Raw genomic sequence first — 16,642 nt, forward strand, 5'->3', positions numbered from 1 at the left:
TTACACTGTCCAGCTGTAAGAATAGAGTAGATAATGCCCTGACTAGCTTTCTGTTTGTCTCTGAATGGATAAACTGTGCGAGAGTCATCTTTCTTTGGGGACTTTTAAGCTTAGGTGGTACCTGAGTAAAAATGTAGAAACACCTCAATATTGGACAGGAGTAGGACAAAGTGCAATAAGATCACAGCATTTTATTGATGCCAGTGCCATGGTTCAGGATCTTCAGGATCAGTGCAGCTATTTTATTATCTTTTTAGTCTGAGCCCAGAATTGAAACAGAGCACGAAGACACGCATGTGGCTCAGGTGTGGAAAACTTCTGCTGCTATGACATCAGCGTTTTGTAGTCTGCAGGTGTGAGAAAAACATGCCCTAGCTGATAAAAGAAATCGATAAGCTTGCAGGCATACAGTTTCATTGCTTTCAGGCCAGTACAGCTGGATTCTCCTGTTTTCCACTCCAATCGTAGTTTGAGGAAGTGAAGCCTTTTTTAAGTTGCACAGGTGTGTATAAGAGCGGAAATCAACAGGCATGACATTGTGTGTGGTCCTGTGATAATACTCTACAAAGTTAACCCCCCCACCCTCCATTTACACACACACACACATACACACACCCCTATTTGCCCTCCTTCCTCTGTTCTCACTGCTTCTACACTCTGCCCCACAAATCACTTGACAAATGGGCTGCCCACAGGTGTTGCTGGCTCCCCTCCCCAACTGCCCCGTCCCCTGCAGCATGGGAATGTGGGCGACTTTCCTATTATTCACAGCTGCTTGTGTCAACGTGAACCCCGCCGCCCCCATCCTCCCCAGCCCAGCAGGACGCATTGCCACCCGACGACTGGGAATCCAGTCATAACCATGGCCCTGGCTCAAGGTTTTGGCATGCTGTGGCCCACTGAATAAAACAAGTGGTGGATATTGTCTGCTGAGCTCTGAGAACTGGAGTCTCCCAGTCTGGAGATCAAGATAAAGTAGGCGCTGAGCTGCTCACTACTTTCATATCAAACAATGCGGCTGGTTATGAGTTTTGAACACAGATATATCATTGTGTTTGACATTGTGTCTGACCGACTGCAGGCATCTGACTCCTGTTAGAGAAAAAGGAGAAAGTGTTTATTACTTCCCGGAGGCAAGGTCTGTGTTTTGATGTGAAATACAGGGCAGGTTTGTTGTGAAAATAGACGACTTTTGGGTCTCTGAAATTTGTCAATGAGGCTGCTGGAAGGTGAAGGTGAAGATGTTTTCAATCACTGAAATAAAGTGTCTTACACTACGCTGGGTATTGTAAGACATTCTAAAAACAGTTAATTTATGTGAGATGTTGTTGTCTTGGGATTTGTGATTCATCGCCAGCAATTACTTACAAGTTGTGAAACATAAACATATTTTTAGCTATAGAAAAAGCCTTGTAATTGCTTGTGCAGCATTTCTGAACGCTTGCAGTTATCTAGTAGCAGTAAAGCCCACATGTTCTTTGTTTGCTTCTTGCTCTGCCCTCCACCACAAGTTTCCCTCCCCCGTCTCTGAGTGTTTACCAGTATCTCAGCTGCACTCCCCCTAACCACCAAGTAATGCAAGTTCACCCAGCCACAGAAGACCTGCAAAGCGCAACAAACAAATGATCTACTGATTAACTAGACAAAACACTAACATCCAAAAATAAAGGAATTAGATATATATATATTGGGTTTCCTTTGGATCTGATGTGATCGCTACTTCAGTCTAGCTGCTGGAGAGTTGGAGCTGGTTAATGTGGTTGATAAGATTCCAGTGCAGAAGTATAGATGCATGTTTTCAGATCCTCTTATCACCTCTTTCTCATCTTTATCTTTTCTCACTGCAGAACTGAATGTGTGTTTGTTCAAACCTGGCTTCAGATATAGAAAAAACAAGCATGATTGATCAAAAATTGACCAAAATGTTCTCTCTTTATTACTTTTCTGTCCACAAATTTTCATGAAATTCAGCTTGGGAGTTTTGTGTAATCTTGCTGACAAGCAGACAACCGCAGCTCTCTCCTTGGAAGAGGAATGACCAGATTTCCTTGAGCAAGCACTGTTTCTGCAAGGCATCTCTTATTCTTTTATATTATTGACTGTGACATAATAACATAACAGCATAATGGTTGTTACTGCTAACAGATTTCCAGTTTCCATTGTAAAAAAAAAAAAAAGTTTTGGCAACCAGTTCCAAAGTCTTTTTGGATTTACTTGGATTAATTAACAGATGACATGTTTCATTTTGTACGAAGTGCAATTAAAAGGATTTCTTAAGTTAGTCAGATTTAAGATTTAGATGTAATTGTATGCTTAAGGTCTCACACAGGCCTAGAGATCAGTTAGTGAACCTTGATAACAAAAAAATTGACATCCAAGTTTTTTTTGTTTGTTTTTTTTTTTCCTTCCCTTTTTTGGGTTTCCTCTGAATCTGGTGTGATCCCTGCCACAGTTCTTCACTTCGTGTGAGTGTGTGATCACTAAGAGGAGTTGGAAGATGTGGTTGATAACATTCCGGTACAACCAGACAGATATACTCAGACCCTCTTATCATTGTATTCTCATCTTCCTCTTTTCTCTTCTTCTGAACTGAATGCATGTTTGCTCAAATGTTGCTTCAAATGTGAAACGCAGGCATGACTGATCTCTGTGAAACCTATATGGCCTAGATGTGTGCTTGGGGAGTCCTGAGTCACAGCTAATGTCCTGTTTTAAAGTTTGTAAAGCAAGAGAACCAGATCGGCCCCAAAATTTGCTGGTTCCATGAGGTTTGGTTGTTTTTGCATAATCTTGCTGACAATCAGACAACCTCAGCTCTGTGCTTGAGTGAGTAAGGATTGAAATGACGTTAGAAAACAATGCTTCTGCAAGCCATCTCTTGTTCTTTGTATTATTGGCCATTGTGTAACGGCAAAATGGCAGTTGCTGTTAGAAATCTGATTATTTTAAAATTCTATTAGTTACAATTTAAAGAAAAAAAAAAGAGAAATGTGGATAAGAAACTACTTGAACCAGCTAGATTTTTGTATTTACTTAACATATGATATGTATATTCAGATAATAGGTTTAATGAAAGTGAAATGTTAAGTTTGTCCATTTAACATTTAGGTTTACTCGTGCTCATGACAAATTGAATTTCAGTTGAAATTTTTGGTTGAAATCGTCTTCAGTATATAGGGAGGAGGACAGGAGAGAGGTGCAAACATGAGGGCAAGCAACCGTCTGTAAAACACGGTAGAGGCGCTGTCATGGTTTGAGCTACGTTTCAACCAGTGGTGTTGAAGATCTTCAGAATGGAAATACTTTATTAATCCCTAAGGAAATTATGTGGCCACAGTTGCTCCAAGACAATAAGAGCAGTAACAATGTGAACTAAATTCAGTAATACAATATATTACAAAGTTACAAAATATAAGAAAGAAATAGCTCTAATATATATATACAAATAGCTCAATTATAAATATCCACAATATTACAGAGATTAAATATATAAGATTGATATTTCACTCTAACCTCTTGACAAGATTGAGGGAGTTATGGACACGGGAAAGTACCGGCAGGTTTTGATCTACCATGCAACACCATCTGGAAAGCATCTGATGACAGTGATTTCAAAAACGCAGCCGATACGATAAAGGTGATTTTTTTTAAACCTAAGAACACTGTACCAGCTCAGCCATGGTGGTGGTAGCATCATGCTGTGGGATTGTTTTACTGTCAGTGGTACTGGTACATTGCGCAACGTGAATGGAAGGAGGACTACCTCCAAATTAAAATCAACAGCTTTAAGAAAACTAGATATAGTTGGGTTTTGAAAGAGGATAATTATCCCAAATACACGTCAGAGATGACATTAAGTTTCTGAATTGGCTTTCCCGATGCCCCGACCCCAAGCCTATATCAACCTATTTAAATTGATTCTGCCAAGAAGACTGGTCAAACATTCAGCTCGAATTATGCCAGAAGCTTGTTGATGGCTACCAAAAGTATCAAGCTGCAACTTGCTAAGGAACATTTACCCAAGTATTAGTGAGTGTGTATGTATATATTCGAGCTAGTATTTATACACTTGACCCCGTATGGGTTAGAGAAAATCCAAAATAATTCAAATGTGTGCATCCAATTTTTGTTTTTAGGCATTAAAGATGTATCCTGTATAATCAATCCATTAAAAAAAAGTTGAAAGAAAATTAAATGCCCAAAATTACCTCAACATTCATACCCATGATGAGTGTATGTAAACTTCTGACTACAACTGTTTACTGAGAGCTCTAAGTAAAAACACAACTCCCCACAATCAACCCTGTGTTAAATTAAGTGTTGGACCAATCACTTCAGTCTTTTTGCAAAAAATTGGTGTTTTAAATTGGTGTTGAACACCATTTTTCCCCAAAAAATGTTCCCTTGTTGTCTCCTTTTTCCATTTATTTATGTCAATATATTTGGCTTGTATCTGTATCTCATTAACGGTTCTCTCAGTCTTCCCGGAAATGGTTAGTTCAGTGGCAAATATGATGATTTGTGAAAACTGAAACCAGATTTTCTGAAGAGATTGGAGCCAATTCTCAAACTGTCCTGTCGCCAGTGAAATCGGGCGTGGTTGTTGGACTGTTGGCTACAGATATTTTTTTGATGGGAGTGTGCTATGAGAATTAAGATTATTTTTTAATAATACCAAAACAGCATTGCTTTTGAATTATGCTTTGTGTTAGCGTTGGAGGGTACAACTGGCCTGGGCACAGGGAGTAGCCTTTTCTCCTCATTAACACAGCAGTGCACCTGTGATCACTATGATATTCTCTTTGAGAGCATTAGGGTTCTCAGCGTGGGATTTGGGGGGGGCTGGGGTTCAGCATTTTGATCCTGGTGAATTGGGTGTGGCACGCCTGCCCGACAGCTCCCCTCATGTCTGGGTGATGGGATAAAAGGACAGCGAAAGCACAATTAGGCCTTTGTTGTAGTACAGGCCTGCCTGAATACTAATACACACACAAAAACAGACACAGATGCACAAAACAATCCACAAAAGTTCAAACAAATGGAAGCTCATAAGCACAGAAACAAGTGTTTATGTGGGCGACTTTGCGTGTCACATGGCATGTAATCACCATTAAAGATAATTGTGTAAGTTTTTCATGTAAAAACTCGGCTGACAAATCAGTGTGTGGCTGTATCAGAGAACATCCCACTAAATAGATTTGACCTGTTTGCATACATGATTATGTAGTTGGAATTAATGATTCCTCTTTTTGTGTTTTTTTTTGGGGGGGGGCTTTCCTGGTTACAGTGCTCCAATGAGAGTGTATGTTAGTTGGTTGGATTTGTTTTACACCATCTACTTAATTTTTAAAGAAAAAGGTAGCCAATTTTGAGGTTAGCAGAAAAGATGCTGATGATCTTTGATGCTGAACATCTTTAAGCCTTAGCCTGTTTGACGATAAGAGATAGGACCTGTATCCGCAGAGAGATTAAAAGAAAGCTACATGTTGAGTGTGCAAAATGTGCAGAAAAAACATGATTGTGGTGGATAACGTAGGTTTACACTAGTGAGTTTGATTTCTGAAGTAATAACAGAATTGCATTGGTATTGAAAGAATAACATATAATCAGCTTGGAAGATCCCGAAGAAGGGACATAAATCTTGTACCAATAAACTTCCTGAAAACACATCACACTCAAAGAAAACAGGACTGCAGAAATCCTGCTAATGTCCTGTTGATTAAAAATCCTGTTGCTAAAGTTTTATTCAACCCAGTCACTCTTGTTTCATGTCATAACATACAATATCTGGATGTTTTCTGTTTGTAAATACTCTGCCAACGATGAAGTAAAGCCAAAAGTGCCAAAAAATATAGATTATATTGGCTGCTTTTGTTATATAATAACTTTTTGAATTCAAAGTTAGCAGAGCTCTTGGCTCCTGGGGACTATAATTCATCCCAGGCCTTTCTGCTGTGCGGTTGAGGGAAAGCTGATTTAGTTGGCACCTAGTTTGTAGCTTTCAAGGATATTCAGCACTGTGATGATGACCACAGGGGCTGGGATAAGAAGGCCTTTGTTGGAGTAGAGCAGCAAGTCAGTGTGCTGTCGTCAGAGGTTTGATTGGAAAGAAGGTCTCCTATTTATAGTGTTAGGATAACAGCCAAAGCCTCATATTTGGCCCCTTTTACCTTAATGTCTCGTCTTTCACACACGTTAATATGAGATGAAGAAGGAATCGCTGTCATTTCCAGATTCTGTCTACCTCAGAAATCATTTTTGCCTACCTTTCACAGAGCAGGATCGCATGACCTGCTTTTGAAAACTAAATTAATTAATGGAAAGGGTTTTTAAACATGTCGTTATGGGTCAGAACCTACTTTGAACTTGTGGTTAATATTTTATCCAACCTATCTATTTATCCATTTAGTAGAGGGAAACCATGCCATTTATTCTTGAATTTATATTTATGTTTAAAGAGGAAACCAAATAGCAGCAGCAACATTGTGGTCAGGGGTATTTCTGGATTGCTGAGCTGCATTTGCTGTTGTTCCCAGTCTGACTTCAGTTACTGTTGCTAACATTTAGGAACTATATAATCATATATCCAGTTGTTACACTGGATTACACCAGCGTTTGGTGAGAGGAATGACTGTGTAATATATTGGTTGTATTTCCATGTTTTTAGCTGTGGGCTTTCTAGTTTACAACCCTACGCAACATATGTGTAATTTTGTTTTTGTTTTTAGCAAAATGAGTTACCATAAGCTTATTTTCCAGATGTTTTTTTTCTCTCTCTCATAGCAAAAGGAACCCCCCATAATGTTGATACAGTGTTTAGCCTATTGACCTTTAATTATCCATCCTGTGGCTGTGGAGCAGCCTGCGTGCCAGAGCCCAGCAGCTCTGTAGGGGATCTATTGATGGATAGTAGATACCGAAGAACAAGCGGCACTCAGTGCTGAACATCAGATACAAGCATAAATAAAACATTCATGTTGCTTCTTTAATGAAGTTTCACCCACCGGGTGTGATGATTAAAAATTGATGCAGCTGCTGAAGAAGTTACTAACCAGCGGGAATGATTAGTAATTCCTCAAAAGCCAAAAATGGCAGTGTGTTTGTTGGCGATTGGAAGATGTGGTGAAACAGTTGAGAAAAGATGAGAAACATTCCCAGTATGTGTCTGTAAGCCATCTCCAGGTATGTGAGCAGAGGTTTGAGTGGTAAGGTGGATAAGAGTTAAACATGAGCAGTCATGCATACCTCTACCATGGCTGAAATTTTATCCCATAATCATGCATGAACTAAGCCCCCAAATCCAGCAGGATATCTGGATCTGTTTGCAAAGAACATCATGAGAACATTAAAACAATGTCTCTCAGTTGTTCTTATTGAAAATTTATATATAATTGTGAAAATACACTGTGACATGTACAGTTTTTACCCTTTACTTCAGGGTAAAGAATCCTTCCGAAAAATTCCTGGATCCAAATGTTGATTTAAATTAACTTGAAAAATGTTTAGCTGGGCTAAGCCCCATTTGCCAGCCAAACAGACAGACAGTCAGACATACTTGAACCAACTCACAACCTTTTTGGCTGAGGTAGTGATAAAGAAAATAAGACAAAGACAAAGAGAGACCTGGTGTGTAGGAAGCTTTGCCAAAGTACATTCAAAACCAGTGCAGCAAAGCTGACATTTAAATAGATTTAATTTCAAATAAGTAATGTTTCTGTGGGCAGCCTGCCACTTCCAACTCACTCATAAACCAAGAAACATGGTCAGAAGATGTAAAAGTCTAATAAGCAAATGACAAAAACAATAACTCGGCACGTTGATGACATGCAGACACATCATTAGTGAGAATCACTCTTTTAACCAGTTTTTTTTTTCTAATCTGCAGTATAGGTAAGTATTGTTCTGACAGAAAACAATCAGTCATCTTCATTTAGTGCAAAACCTCCAAAAGTGCTATCATATACGATTAAAGTTAATATGCAACATTTGAAGTTGAGAATCCTTCACAGTCAAAGAACTGCAAAAGATGTGCAAAGCAAATTGGTCACATAGTTAAAAAATGCTTTGCAAACAAGTTTAAAGGGTGCACCGTCATGAATCTGAGAGAGTTCACCTCGGCGTTGATCATGGAGGACTGTTTGAGGTCTTGACCTGAAGCTGCGATATGCTTTACTGCATGAAAGGAGAGATCACACATGCATAAAGAGGTGGCTTTGAGGAGATTTGCAGCACTTCCTTATCTGTCTGTGTGAAAGAATAGAGCATGGGTGACAGTTGCTGCACCAACGGGAAAGGGGCTACTGGGAGATTTGTGCCAGATGCTGCTTCTGAAAGAACAGCCACATCGGGAGGACAAGGAGCGCTCTTCTTCACTGTATGCTTTCACTATGTGTGTGTGTGTGTGCTCTTTGATGTCAGGCGGTACACAGTGTCCCGCAGGTGTTCAGCACCAAACCAGGGTTGCATATTGAGAAATCCTCCACCCTGTCATCCACACTTACATGCTAGCTTTTTACACCCTTCACTCTCCGAGGGGACACTCAGTGCCCGCGTACAGCTTTTATTCTGGGCGTTGCCAGGTCTCTGAAATTTTGAAAGGCTAATCTTCTCATACATTTTCTCTTAAGTAGCTTAAATAAATAACATTAAATGTGCTTATTTAACTATATCTGAATATTCCAAAATTTATCTGAACCAATTTGATTTTCATTCAGTAAAATTCCTGTTCTAATAGGCACTCAGTCCTATTTCACGGGTCACCAGGCATGTGCAGGATTAGAGTAGGTAAATCGGCTGATTTGTGATGTCAGAGTTGATTTGGACTCTTATCGGCGGCAGAGCTGCAGATCTACTGAAGGCCTAAGCTTGCAGTCTTAATGGGATGGAGATTGCAGTAATGGCAGTTTACTTAGTTAGCATGTGAGGATACTGTCTGAGTATTGTCCGAGGTGCATAATGAGCAACTGTACACAGATGCTATCCTGGAACTAATTTGTCTTATTAGTATTGTGAGAGCATGTGAGTCTTACCCAGACATCAGACAAAATGGTTTTGTCTGTTGATTCTCTTACTTTTCCAGTCTTCCCCTTCTTCTCTCATCTCACCTTAACCCTAGCATCCTCCTTTGTCACACCAGCCCTCTGCATGTCTGTGAATCTTTTCTATGGTCTTCCTCTTTTCCTCCTGCCTGGCAGCTTGACAATCAACGTCCTGTGTCTATTATCCCTCCTTTGCACATGTCCAAACCATCTCAGTGCTCTTTCTTTTCCTATATCTTATTAAAAATAGTCACAAGTCTGTATAAATACGTTAGGACTGTCAGGCATCATTGTAGCACAAAATGAAAATTGCTATTTATCCCAAAGAGGACATCAGTGTTTGAACCTCACTGTGCTCAGTTTAGTGGGAATCATAAACATCTGTATACAGTTCAATGCTAATTCAGCGTCTAGATGCCAAGATATATAAGAGAATAAGTAAAGCAATTTCTTAAATGAATGTGAAGGAATCACTGAGCTGAACATTGAGAGCAAACCACTGAAACTTTCTAACAAATTCAATTCCAGACTGGATCAACAGAACGGACTAAACATCTCTAGTCTGGGTAATATTGTATCAAGGCAGTTAATAAATGTGTGCATACTTCACACAGCAGCCTTTATCATTTGAGATGTTAATTAAGAAAATTAATTGTCTTCCCCGGTGTAAGACAATTAAGTGAAAACATCAAAACACGCTACATAGACACTTGTATTGAAGGCATTTACATGACACAGTGATGTATTTTCCCTGACCGGTTGGTGAGTGGTTGATGCAAAATTGGTCACAAAAAGATGCTGCACCAAAAACTTAGTGATTGCTTTGGTTGCTCGCAGATTGCTACACCCTCTGGTAGTTTTCATGGAGGACACCAACATATCTGCAAAGAACAACTGTGATTGTTTTTGGTCTTTGAATGCAAAGACATTGGAAAAAGGGTTTTGAAAACTAAAACAGCCACATGTTCAGACAATATTCTCAGTGATATTTAAACAAAAGAGGAAAATCAAGTTTTTATAATGAAGACTTATTGCTAAACAAATAAATATTAGTATTAGAAATATGAATTTTCTCTGTATTATTGTAGGCTCTTTACCTTAGGCACCTTGAGGTGACTGTTGTTGCTATATAAATAAAATTCAATTCATTTGAATGAACTTTTTTTAAAGTTGTTATTTTAAACATTGGTATTAAAAATAATCCAGAATATCTCAGTCAGCGCTTCCTTAGATGAACTCTTCTTTCCATCAAGCCTGAACTATGATCATTTGAGAAAGTGCAGTTTTAGTCACTTGGTTTGTTTGGCTTCATGTTTCAGCCACGCCTGGTTCTTTGTTTCTAGCATGGTGGTTTCATTTGCTTTACTGCTGTCACTATGGGAAATTGACTGAATAATGGATTATGTTTAATATTTTATATTTTATTTTATAATTTTGCATTGTAACTGGTCTTTCTTCCAGTCCTCCTATGTTGTCCTCTTGACAGGCCACTCAGTTAAGGTCCACTCAGAGCCCTCATGCTGTCAACACATCCAAATATTCTGGAGTAGTGTGTTTTTTTTCCTGAATGAATTAGCTCTATATCATCCAGACACAGACAGCAGACTGCCACAAATGTATGCGCATTCACACCCACAGGCAGCAGTTTCGGTTGTCAGGCTCCATAGATCATGGGTCATGTGTGCTTGTCCTTTAGTCCATGCTGCATAAAGTCACAACAGGAACAGATAAGACTGGTCCCAGGTTGGCTTGCAAATCTAAATCCCCACCAACCCCCCCAGTGCTAATCGGATTAGCTGAAAAGTTAGCAGCATGGCCCCAAAGAGACACAACATTTTTTACACTGACTTCTGTGACATATTTTGCTCTTCAGTGCCCGTAATCTGTTTCTTGTCTCAAAGCCATTTCACGTCATCTTTGTCACAGTAAACAATGTATTCAGTACATGATGAACTGTTGCTAACCTTTGCTTTGGATGAAAATAACACTTTTTGGCTGACTGGTGTGTGGGATTTTTATTTATGTGTGCAAGGGGGGATTTGGTCCACCCAGGTGGGGGAACAATAGTTCACCCGTTGTCTTAAAGGAATGGTTGGCTGAGCATAGCCCCACGCAGAGGAGGGAGGGACAGAAAGAAAAAATGAGTTGCGAAAATGATTGGTGCCGAGGAAGGGGGGCTTGACAAGATGGTGATGGGGAGCAGCCGGCAGAATGGGGGCAGCAGGGTGGCAACTGGACTCTTAATGCTCCTTTCATGCTTGATCTATTTCAACCAACGCTGAAAACATACTTGAGGGGATCCATGGTGTAGCTCTGACTCATTGTTTTTATTTTCTTTTTAAAAGCCACTGGTACAAGGAATTGCAATGCAGTTTGTTTCCCCCCATCTGTATGTAGTAATTATTAATAGACTTAAAGGAATATCTATGAATAATTCCCTGGACTAAATAAATCTTATAAGATGGGTTGAAACTGCTCTGGGAATCGGCCCGTAAAACTCTACAAACTAACTTGATTTAAATTTGGCTGACCTCGCATTCAGTGTGTAAAAACAGCAAATCTTTAACTTGATATTCATTTTGTGGAAGTACACAAAGTCAGAGGAATATCTGGAAGTAGGGCAGATTACGAATCAAGATTGTGTTGCTGTGGCTAAAGAAATTGCGGTGGATGATGACACATCCCACAGATCGGGCTATTTCTGCAGCTAACTGCTCAATACAAAAGTTGGCTTAAGCTAAATCAGTGTGAAAGAGAGGTTGGTATTTGCTGTCTGGGTACACAAGTGCAACTGTTCATACACGTTCTATCTGTTCTGTTCTGTGATTGCTTGACTTGTGAATGAAAATATACGAGTTACTGTAATGGTTATCGCATGGTGACACCTGACAGTGTAAGAAGGTGAGGGGTGGTGGGAAGGTGGGGGTATCTTGTGCTATTTTGCAAAGTAACTCCAAACAAGATTAAGCAGAGAAAATACACGTTATTGTGCCATCCTTCTGTTTTTTCATCACTGTGTGAGTGGGCCCCTCTAGAACAGCAGCCAAGTCCAACATGGCTGAAAAAGCTCTTGGCTCTCTGAATCAACAGCACAGTGTCAAACTGGCTAGTCTTTTTCTTGCCTGCATTCCCCCAACGGCGCCTAGGGAACTACATTTCTGGCCAAGATGTTTTTGTGGTTTTTTTTGTTACAGTCAGTCAGGCAGAAGGAAGATTAAAATTATGCCATGTGGACAGGAAGCCTTTTCTTCTTTGTTGTGCTAACAGGGCAGCCTAGCTTCAGTTTGGCTTGAGAAGACAGTCAATCACCTGTCAGGCGCAATGCTTTAAGAAGTAAAACATATTTTAAGAATTAAAGTTTGGTAAGGATGAATACATCCAGTCAATTTCACTGGACAATGCTGTCTGGATTTACGCAATTCCTGAATAATGTTTGATAACCATGTAGTGCTTACAGGAAGCATAAAGTTGATTTATGCGCATGTATTTCTGTCTTTTTCAGTGTTGGCCAAGGTAGAGCTGTTTATGAATGAGACCGTTGATGTGTACAACGGTGACATGGCTGAGATCCTTTGCCAGTACACCTCTACAAACAGTGACAGCAAGCCCAGATTTTTGATCCAGTGGTTTGTGGTGAGTGAAAATTGACGCTCAGTCTGAAACTATCAACTGCTGTTATATGAAGTCTTAAAGTCAAGCAATTACCTCACCATTAGGGAGTCCTGAGCTCCATTTTTGTTGCAACATCAAACTTTTGTGTCATTTCCAGTGATTTCCTTCTGCTATATTTGTGAAGTAACATGCAATCCTAAGTCTTTGAGGCTCTTGTTCATTTTAGATTTAGATTTGGTGCATGCAGATCTGGTCACAGAGCAGGGTTTCTTATATAAATAGGGTTCACCTGTGCACTTTTAAAAAAAAAAATCCAAGTTTCTTAAGTGAGTTCTATTCAATTCTGTTTTATTTATACCACCAAATCACAGCAAAGGTTGGCTCAAGGAACTTGAGGTAAGTTAAATTAAGGTAAATTAAGAAAACCCGCTGATCAGACTCCTTATGAGCAAGAACTTGGTGACAGTGGGAAGGAAAAACTTGCTTTTAAACAGGCAGAACCAGGTTCAAGGAGCTGCAACCATCTGCCATGGCTGGTTGGGGGGCGAGGATGAACTCCAACTCGGCCATTTTGGATGTTTTGTTTCAGACGCCAGTGCTTTTTATGATTTTCTAGCTCAGAGGGACGGACATGAGCCAGCCAGTAGGAATAGTAGGTTAGCAACAGCTAAACTTTCAAAATAAAAGCCAGGGAATTGCCCATTTACAAACTGTTTTTCTGTATAGGAAAAACTGAGTTGACTGAAAAAGAGTGATTGAACTTTAAATATGCCATGTTCTTACTGTATGTCCTTCTCTACTAGGCTGGACATGGTGGCTCACGGTCACGGATCTATTACGCTGATGCCAATCAAGAACTGATTGATACCGGCACAGATTACACCGACCGCATTAACGTGGTTACAGACAAAAATGGAACAATACTCTCAATCCGGGACGTCAGACTGTCTGACGAGAGGGAATTCTACTGCCATGTTAATGGGCTGGCTGCTGGGAGCGGGGTGCGCAAGACACACCTCAGAGTATTTGGTAAGAAGGCACAGAAAACAAGCAAATCAATCTAAAGGAACATTTAAGAATGTCAGTGAGCTCTATCTTTATTTATTATAAATCACTACAATTATTTTTTTTTCTTATTCAGCTCCTCCAGATGTTCCAGAGATTGAGAGTGTCACTACTGGAATATCTGTGACTAAAGACACACCATCTAAGGTGAGCCACTCAATTTTAGACGCTGACAAATAAATATTCTTTGAGATGGCAATGTGAAGGAGACATCTGAAAGTCACTAAAACAAATAAATTACCAAGTTAAAGATAGCAAAGATTTCTCTTTGTGACCTTTAACCCAGGTTGCATCATGTGAGACACGAAACGGCTTTCCTAAACCTAACATCACCTGGTACAGGGACGGCGAGCCACTGATGAACGAATCAGGACGTGAGTACAAACTGCAGATGGATCAAATAAGAAATAAACCTCCCTTTGTTTAAAATTCACTTTTCTCCTGTTTTATTATAGTTTTCTCAGACACACCCCACAGGACTAGAACAGAAAATCCTTTTTGCATATACCAGCTAGGAAATGATAAAATGCATACGTGTAGTTATCTAAAAGAATGCTGTCATAGTGGATCAGTATATCAGCTGATTGCATGATGTTTTATTTAAGATGTGATTTAGAGAGAACTGCATAGTGCATATTGCAATTAAATCACATAATGGTGTTGGTCAATGCATGTTCACATTTAGTCTTGTCCAATTTCCAGGTGTAAACATAGTGATCCTGAGCTCTCGGATGTCCAGTGACCTCTACAGCGTCCAGAGCACTCTGGAATACAAGGTGGAAAAGGAGGACAAGGATGCTCGTTTCTCCTGTGAAGTCAGCTTCTTTGTCCCGCACGGTATCAGGACAATCAAGTCCCCAAGCGTCAACATCACTGTCCACTGTGAGTTAACACTGAGGGTTTTTATATTGTCATGTAAACTTAAGAAACTAAGTGCACTAAGTAAATATATAACCCAAGATTCAGTAGCTTATAGAACCATCTTTAGAAGCAATAACGTCAAGCAATTATTTCTGTATGACTTTATCAGTCTTTCATCAAGTTAGGGTAGTTTTGGCCTTTCTTTATAAACTTTTAGTTTATTCAGGTTAACTGGGTTTGTGGGCATTCGTTTATGTACAGGTTAGTTTGTTAAAAGACATTTCACAACCTTATTTCTAGTATTCAAACATCACATTAACCTGTGAGTTGTGATGTATCATGAGCTAAACTGTAACTAACATTCTGGTCTGTTTTATACCATTTGTTGTTAATTGATTATCACTTTTTTATATGTAGTGTCATAACAGAGCATAACGTAACAGAAATATTAACACCTTGGATATATATGAAATCCTTTTCCTTTGTTTTGTATTTGGGTAACGGGCTTCATCCTCAAAGGAAGCTGCTTGTGTTTCATTTTGCTGTAATAGATGCTAATTCGTTTGAACTTGCTCACAGTCGGTGGAATATTCATAAGACACACATCAAAGCAGCGGCGGTGATTACTTGTTAACGTTTATGCTTGTTGTATCGAAATGTACAAAAAAGGTGTTTTTGAAGCTACAGCTATTATTGCTCACCATTTTTAACCATTCTGGTTTAGTTTATTCTGTAAGAATGAAAAACAAAACCCATCAAAACAGAGACCATATCACACACATCCCAAAATAAGTCACTCGTCTTTCACAGCATCTGTCCATACCAGCAACTTATCCTAAGATGGTGTTTACAGTAGTAGTACAGTAGCTTCTTCTTTTAGCCTCAACTTTTTTAAAATGTCCTCAACTCATAAAATGACCTTGTTTCACTAAAAATAAATATCAAAACAAATATCATTTCATTTTCTGTCACCTATAAGAATTTTAACAGCCTCATTATCTCCTCTTTCCTTCATTGGCAGGCAGAGCCAAATGCAGTCTGTGCTGTCAGCAATATGGAAATGGCGTTGTAAAGTGACTTTAACAGCTCGCTGAATAAGCCTGCTTAATTTGATTTTGTGTGTGCATACAGACCCCACCACCATGGTGGAGCTTTGGAAGGAGTCGCCCCAGGGCTTGGTCAAAGAGGGGGATACTGTGGAGCTGCGTTGCCAGGGTGATGGCAACCCCCCACCGCACTTCATTTTCAACAAAGTAGAAGTAAGAATGGACGGCCTTTTCTCACCCTACAAGTCCCAGAGAGAGAATGGGTGACACACAAGAGACATGTAGGGAATGTTTTTGATATGCAGAGCTCACAGGGACCCATGTAGACATGAGTGTGCAAGGTCTATGAAGACTCTGTCAGCTCTGACCCTGCAGGTCCAGGCTGGGGTCTGAGACCAGAGGCCACAATGACAGGGCTCATGGGTAGGACTCATTCCCATGTCAGACACGCACTCATTGTACGTATAGACAATGCGAAACCTCAGCTCAGCCGAATTAAGAAAAGTTGAAGTGGCAGTGAGCTGAATTTTTGTATTGTCCACTTTTGTCAACTTTTCTTATCTTGGCTGTCAGGGCTTTTTATTCGCGGTTGTTGACTTAGACATATAAAGAGTAATTGGAGAAGATTTTTTTTCTGAGAAAATAAAGAAAAGTTCTTCATTTTGTTAAGCCATCATCGAGGTTACATGATTTATTCACACAGTAAAAGCTAAAAACTCAGACAAGATGGTAAAAACATGATGTCAGTCAAGCCGTTTGAAGTGTGGAAGGTCCAGTGAAATATAAACAGAACTGTAAAATGAATGAAAAATAGACCACTTTTTTGTTACAAGATCCTTGTATTTAAGAAGGTGAACCAAAAATTTGTGCTCTTGACTGTAGCCAATTTCTGGAATTTCAGATAAACAGATCTTGAAAAATGTAAATAACTCACCCCATCACTTTTTAATGTTCATTAAGCCTTTCATGATATTTTAACAGTTGTATCATAGCTGTATACAGTAAGTTTTTGCACTGTAA

The 16,642-nt window shown here is 39.5% G+C and overlaps 1 protein-coding gene across 4 annotated transcripts in view; it reads left to right on the forward strand.

Moving 5' to 3' along the window:
- The window catches only part of mcama (melanoma cell adhesion molecule a), a 50,326-nt gene that overhangs the window by 18,455 nt on the left and 15,229 nt on the right, over positions 1-16,642 (forward strand). For all 4 annotated transcript variants that reach the window (XM_031747614.2, XM_031747616.2, XM_031747617.2 and 1 more), the window contains exons 2-7: positions 12,541-12,671; positions 13,454-13,679; positions 13,792-13,862; positions 14,002-14,089; positions 14,418-14,597; positions 15,708-15,835. In XM_031747614.2, coding sequence (XP_031603474.1) covers positions 12,541-12,671; positions 13,454-13,679; positions 13,792-13,862; positions 14,002-14,089; positions 14,418-14,597; positions 15,708-15,835 — 824 coding nt within the window. The remainder of the gene's footprint in view (positions 1-12,540; positions 12,672-13,453; positions 13,680-13,791; positions 13,863-14,001; positions 14,090-14,417; positions 14,598-15,707; positions 15,836-16,642) is intronic.

Source organism: Oreochromis aureus, linkage group 10 (genome assembly GCF_013358895.1).
Source record: "Oreochromis aureus strain Israel breed Guangdong linkage group 10, ZZ_aureus, whole genome shotgun sequence".
Classification (NCBI taxonomy): domain Eukaryota; kingdom Metazoa; phylum Chordata; class Actinopteri; order Cichliformes; family Cichlidae; genus Oreochromis; species Oreochromis aureus.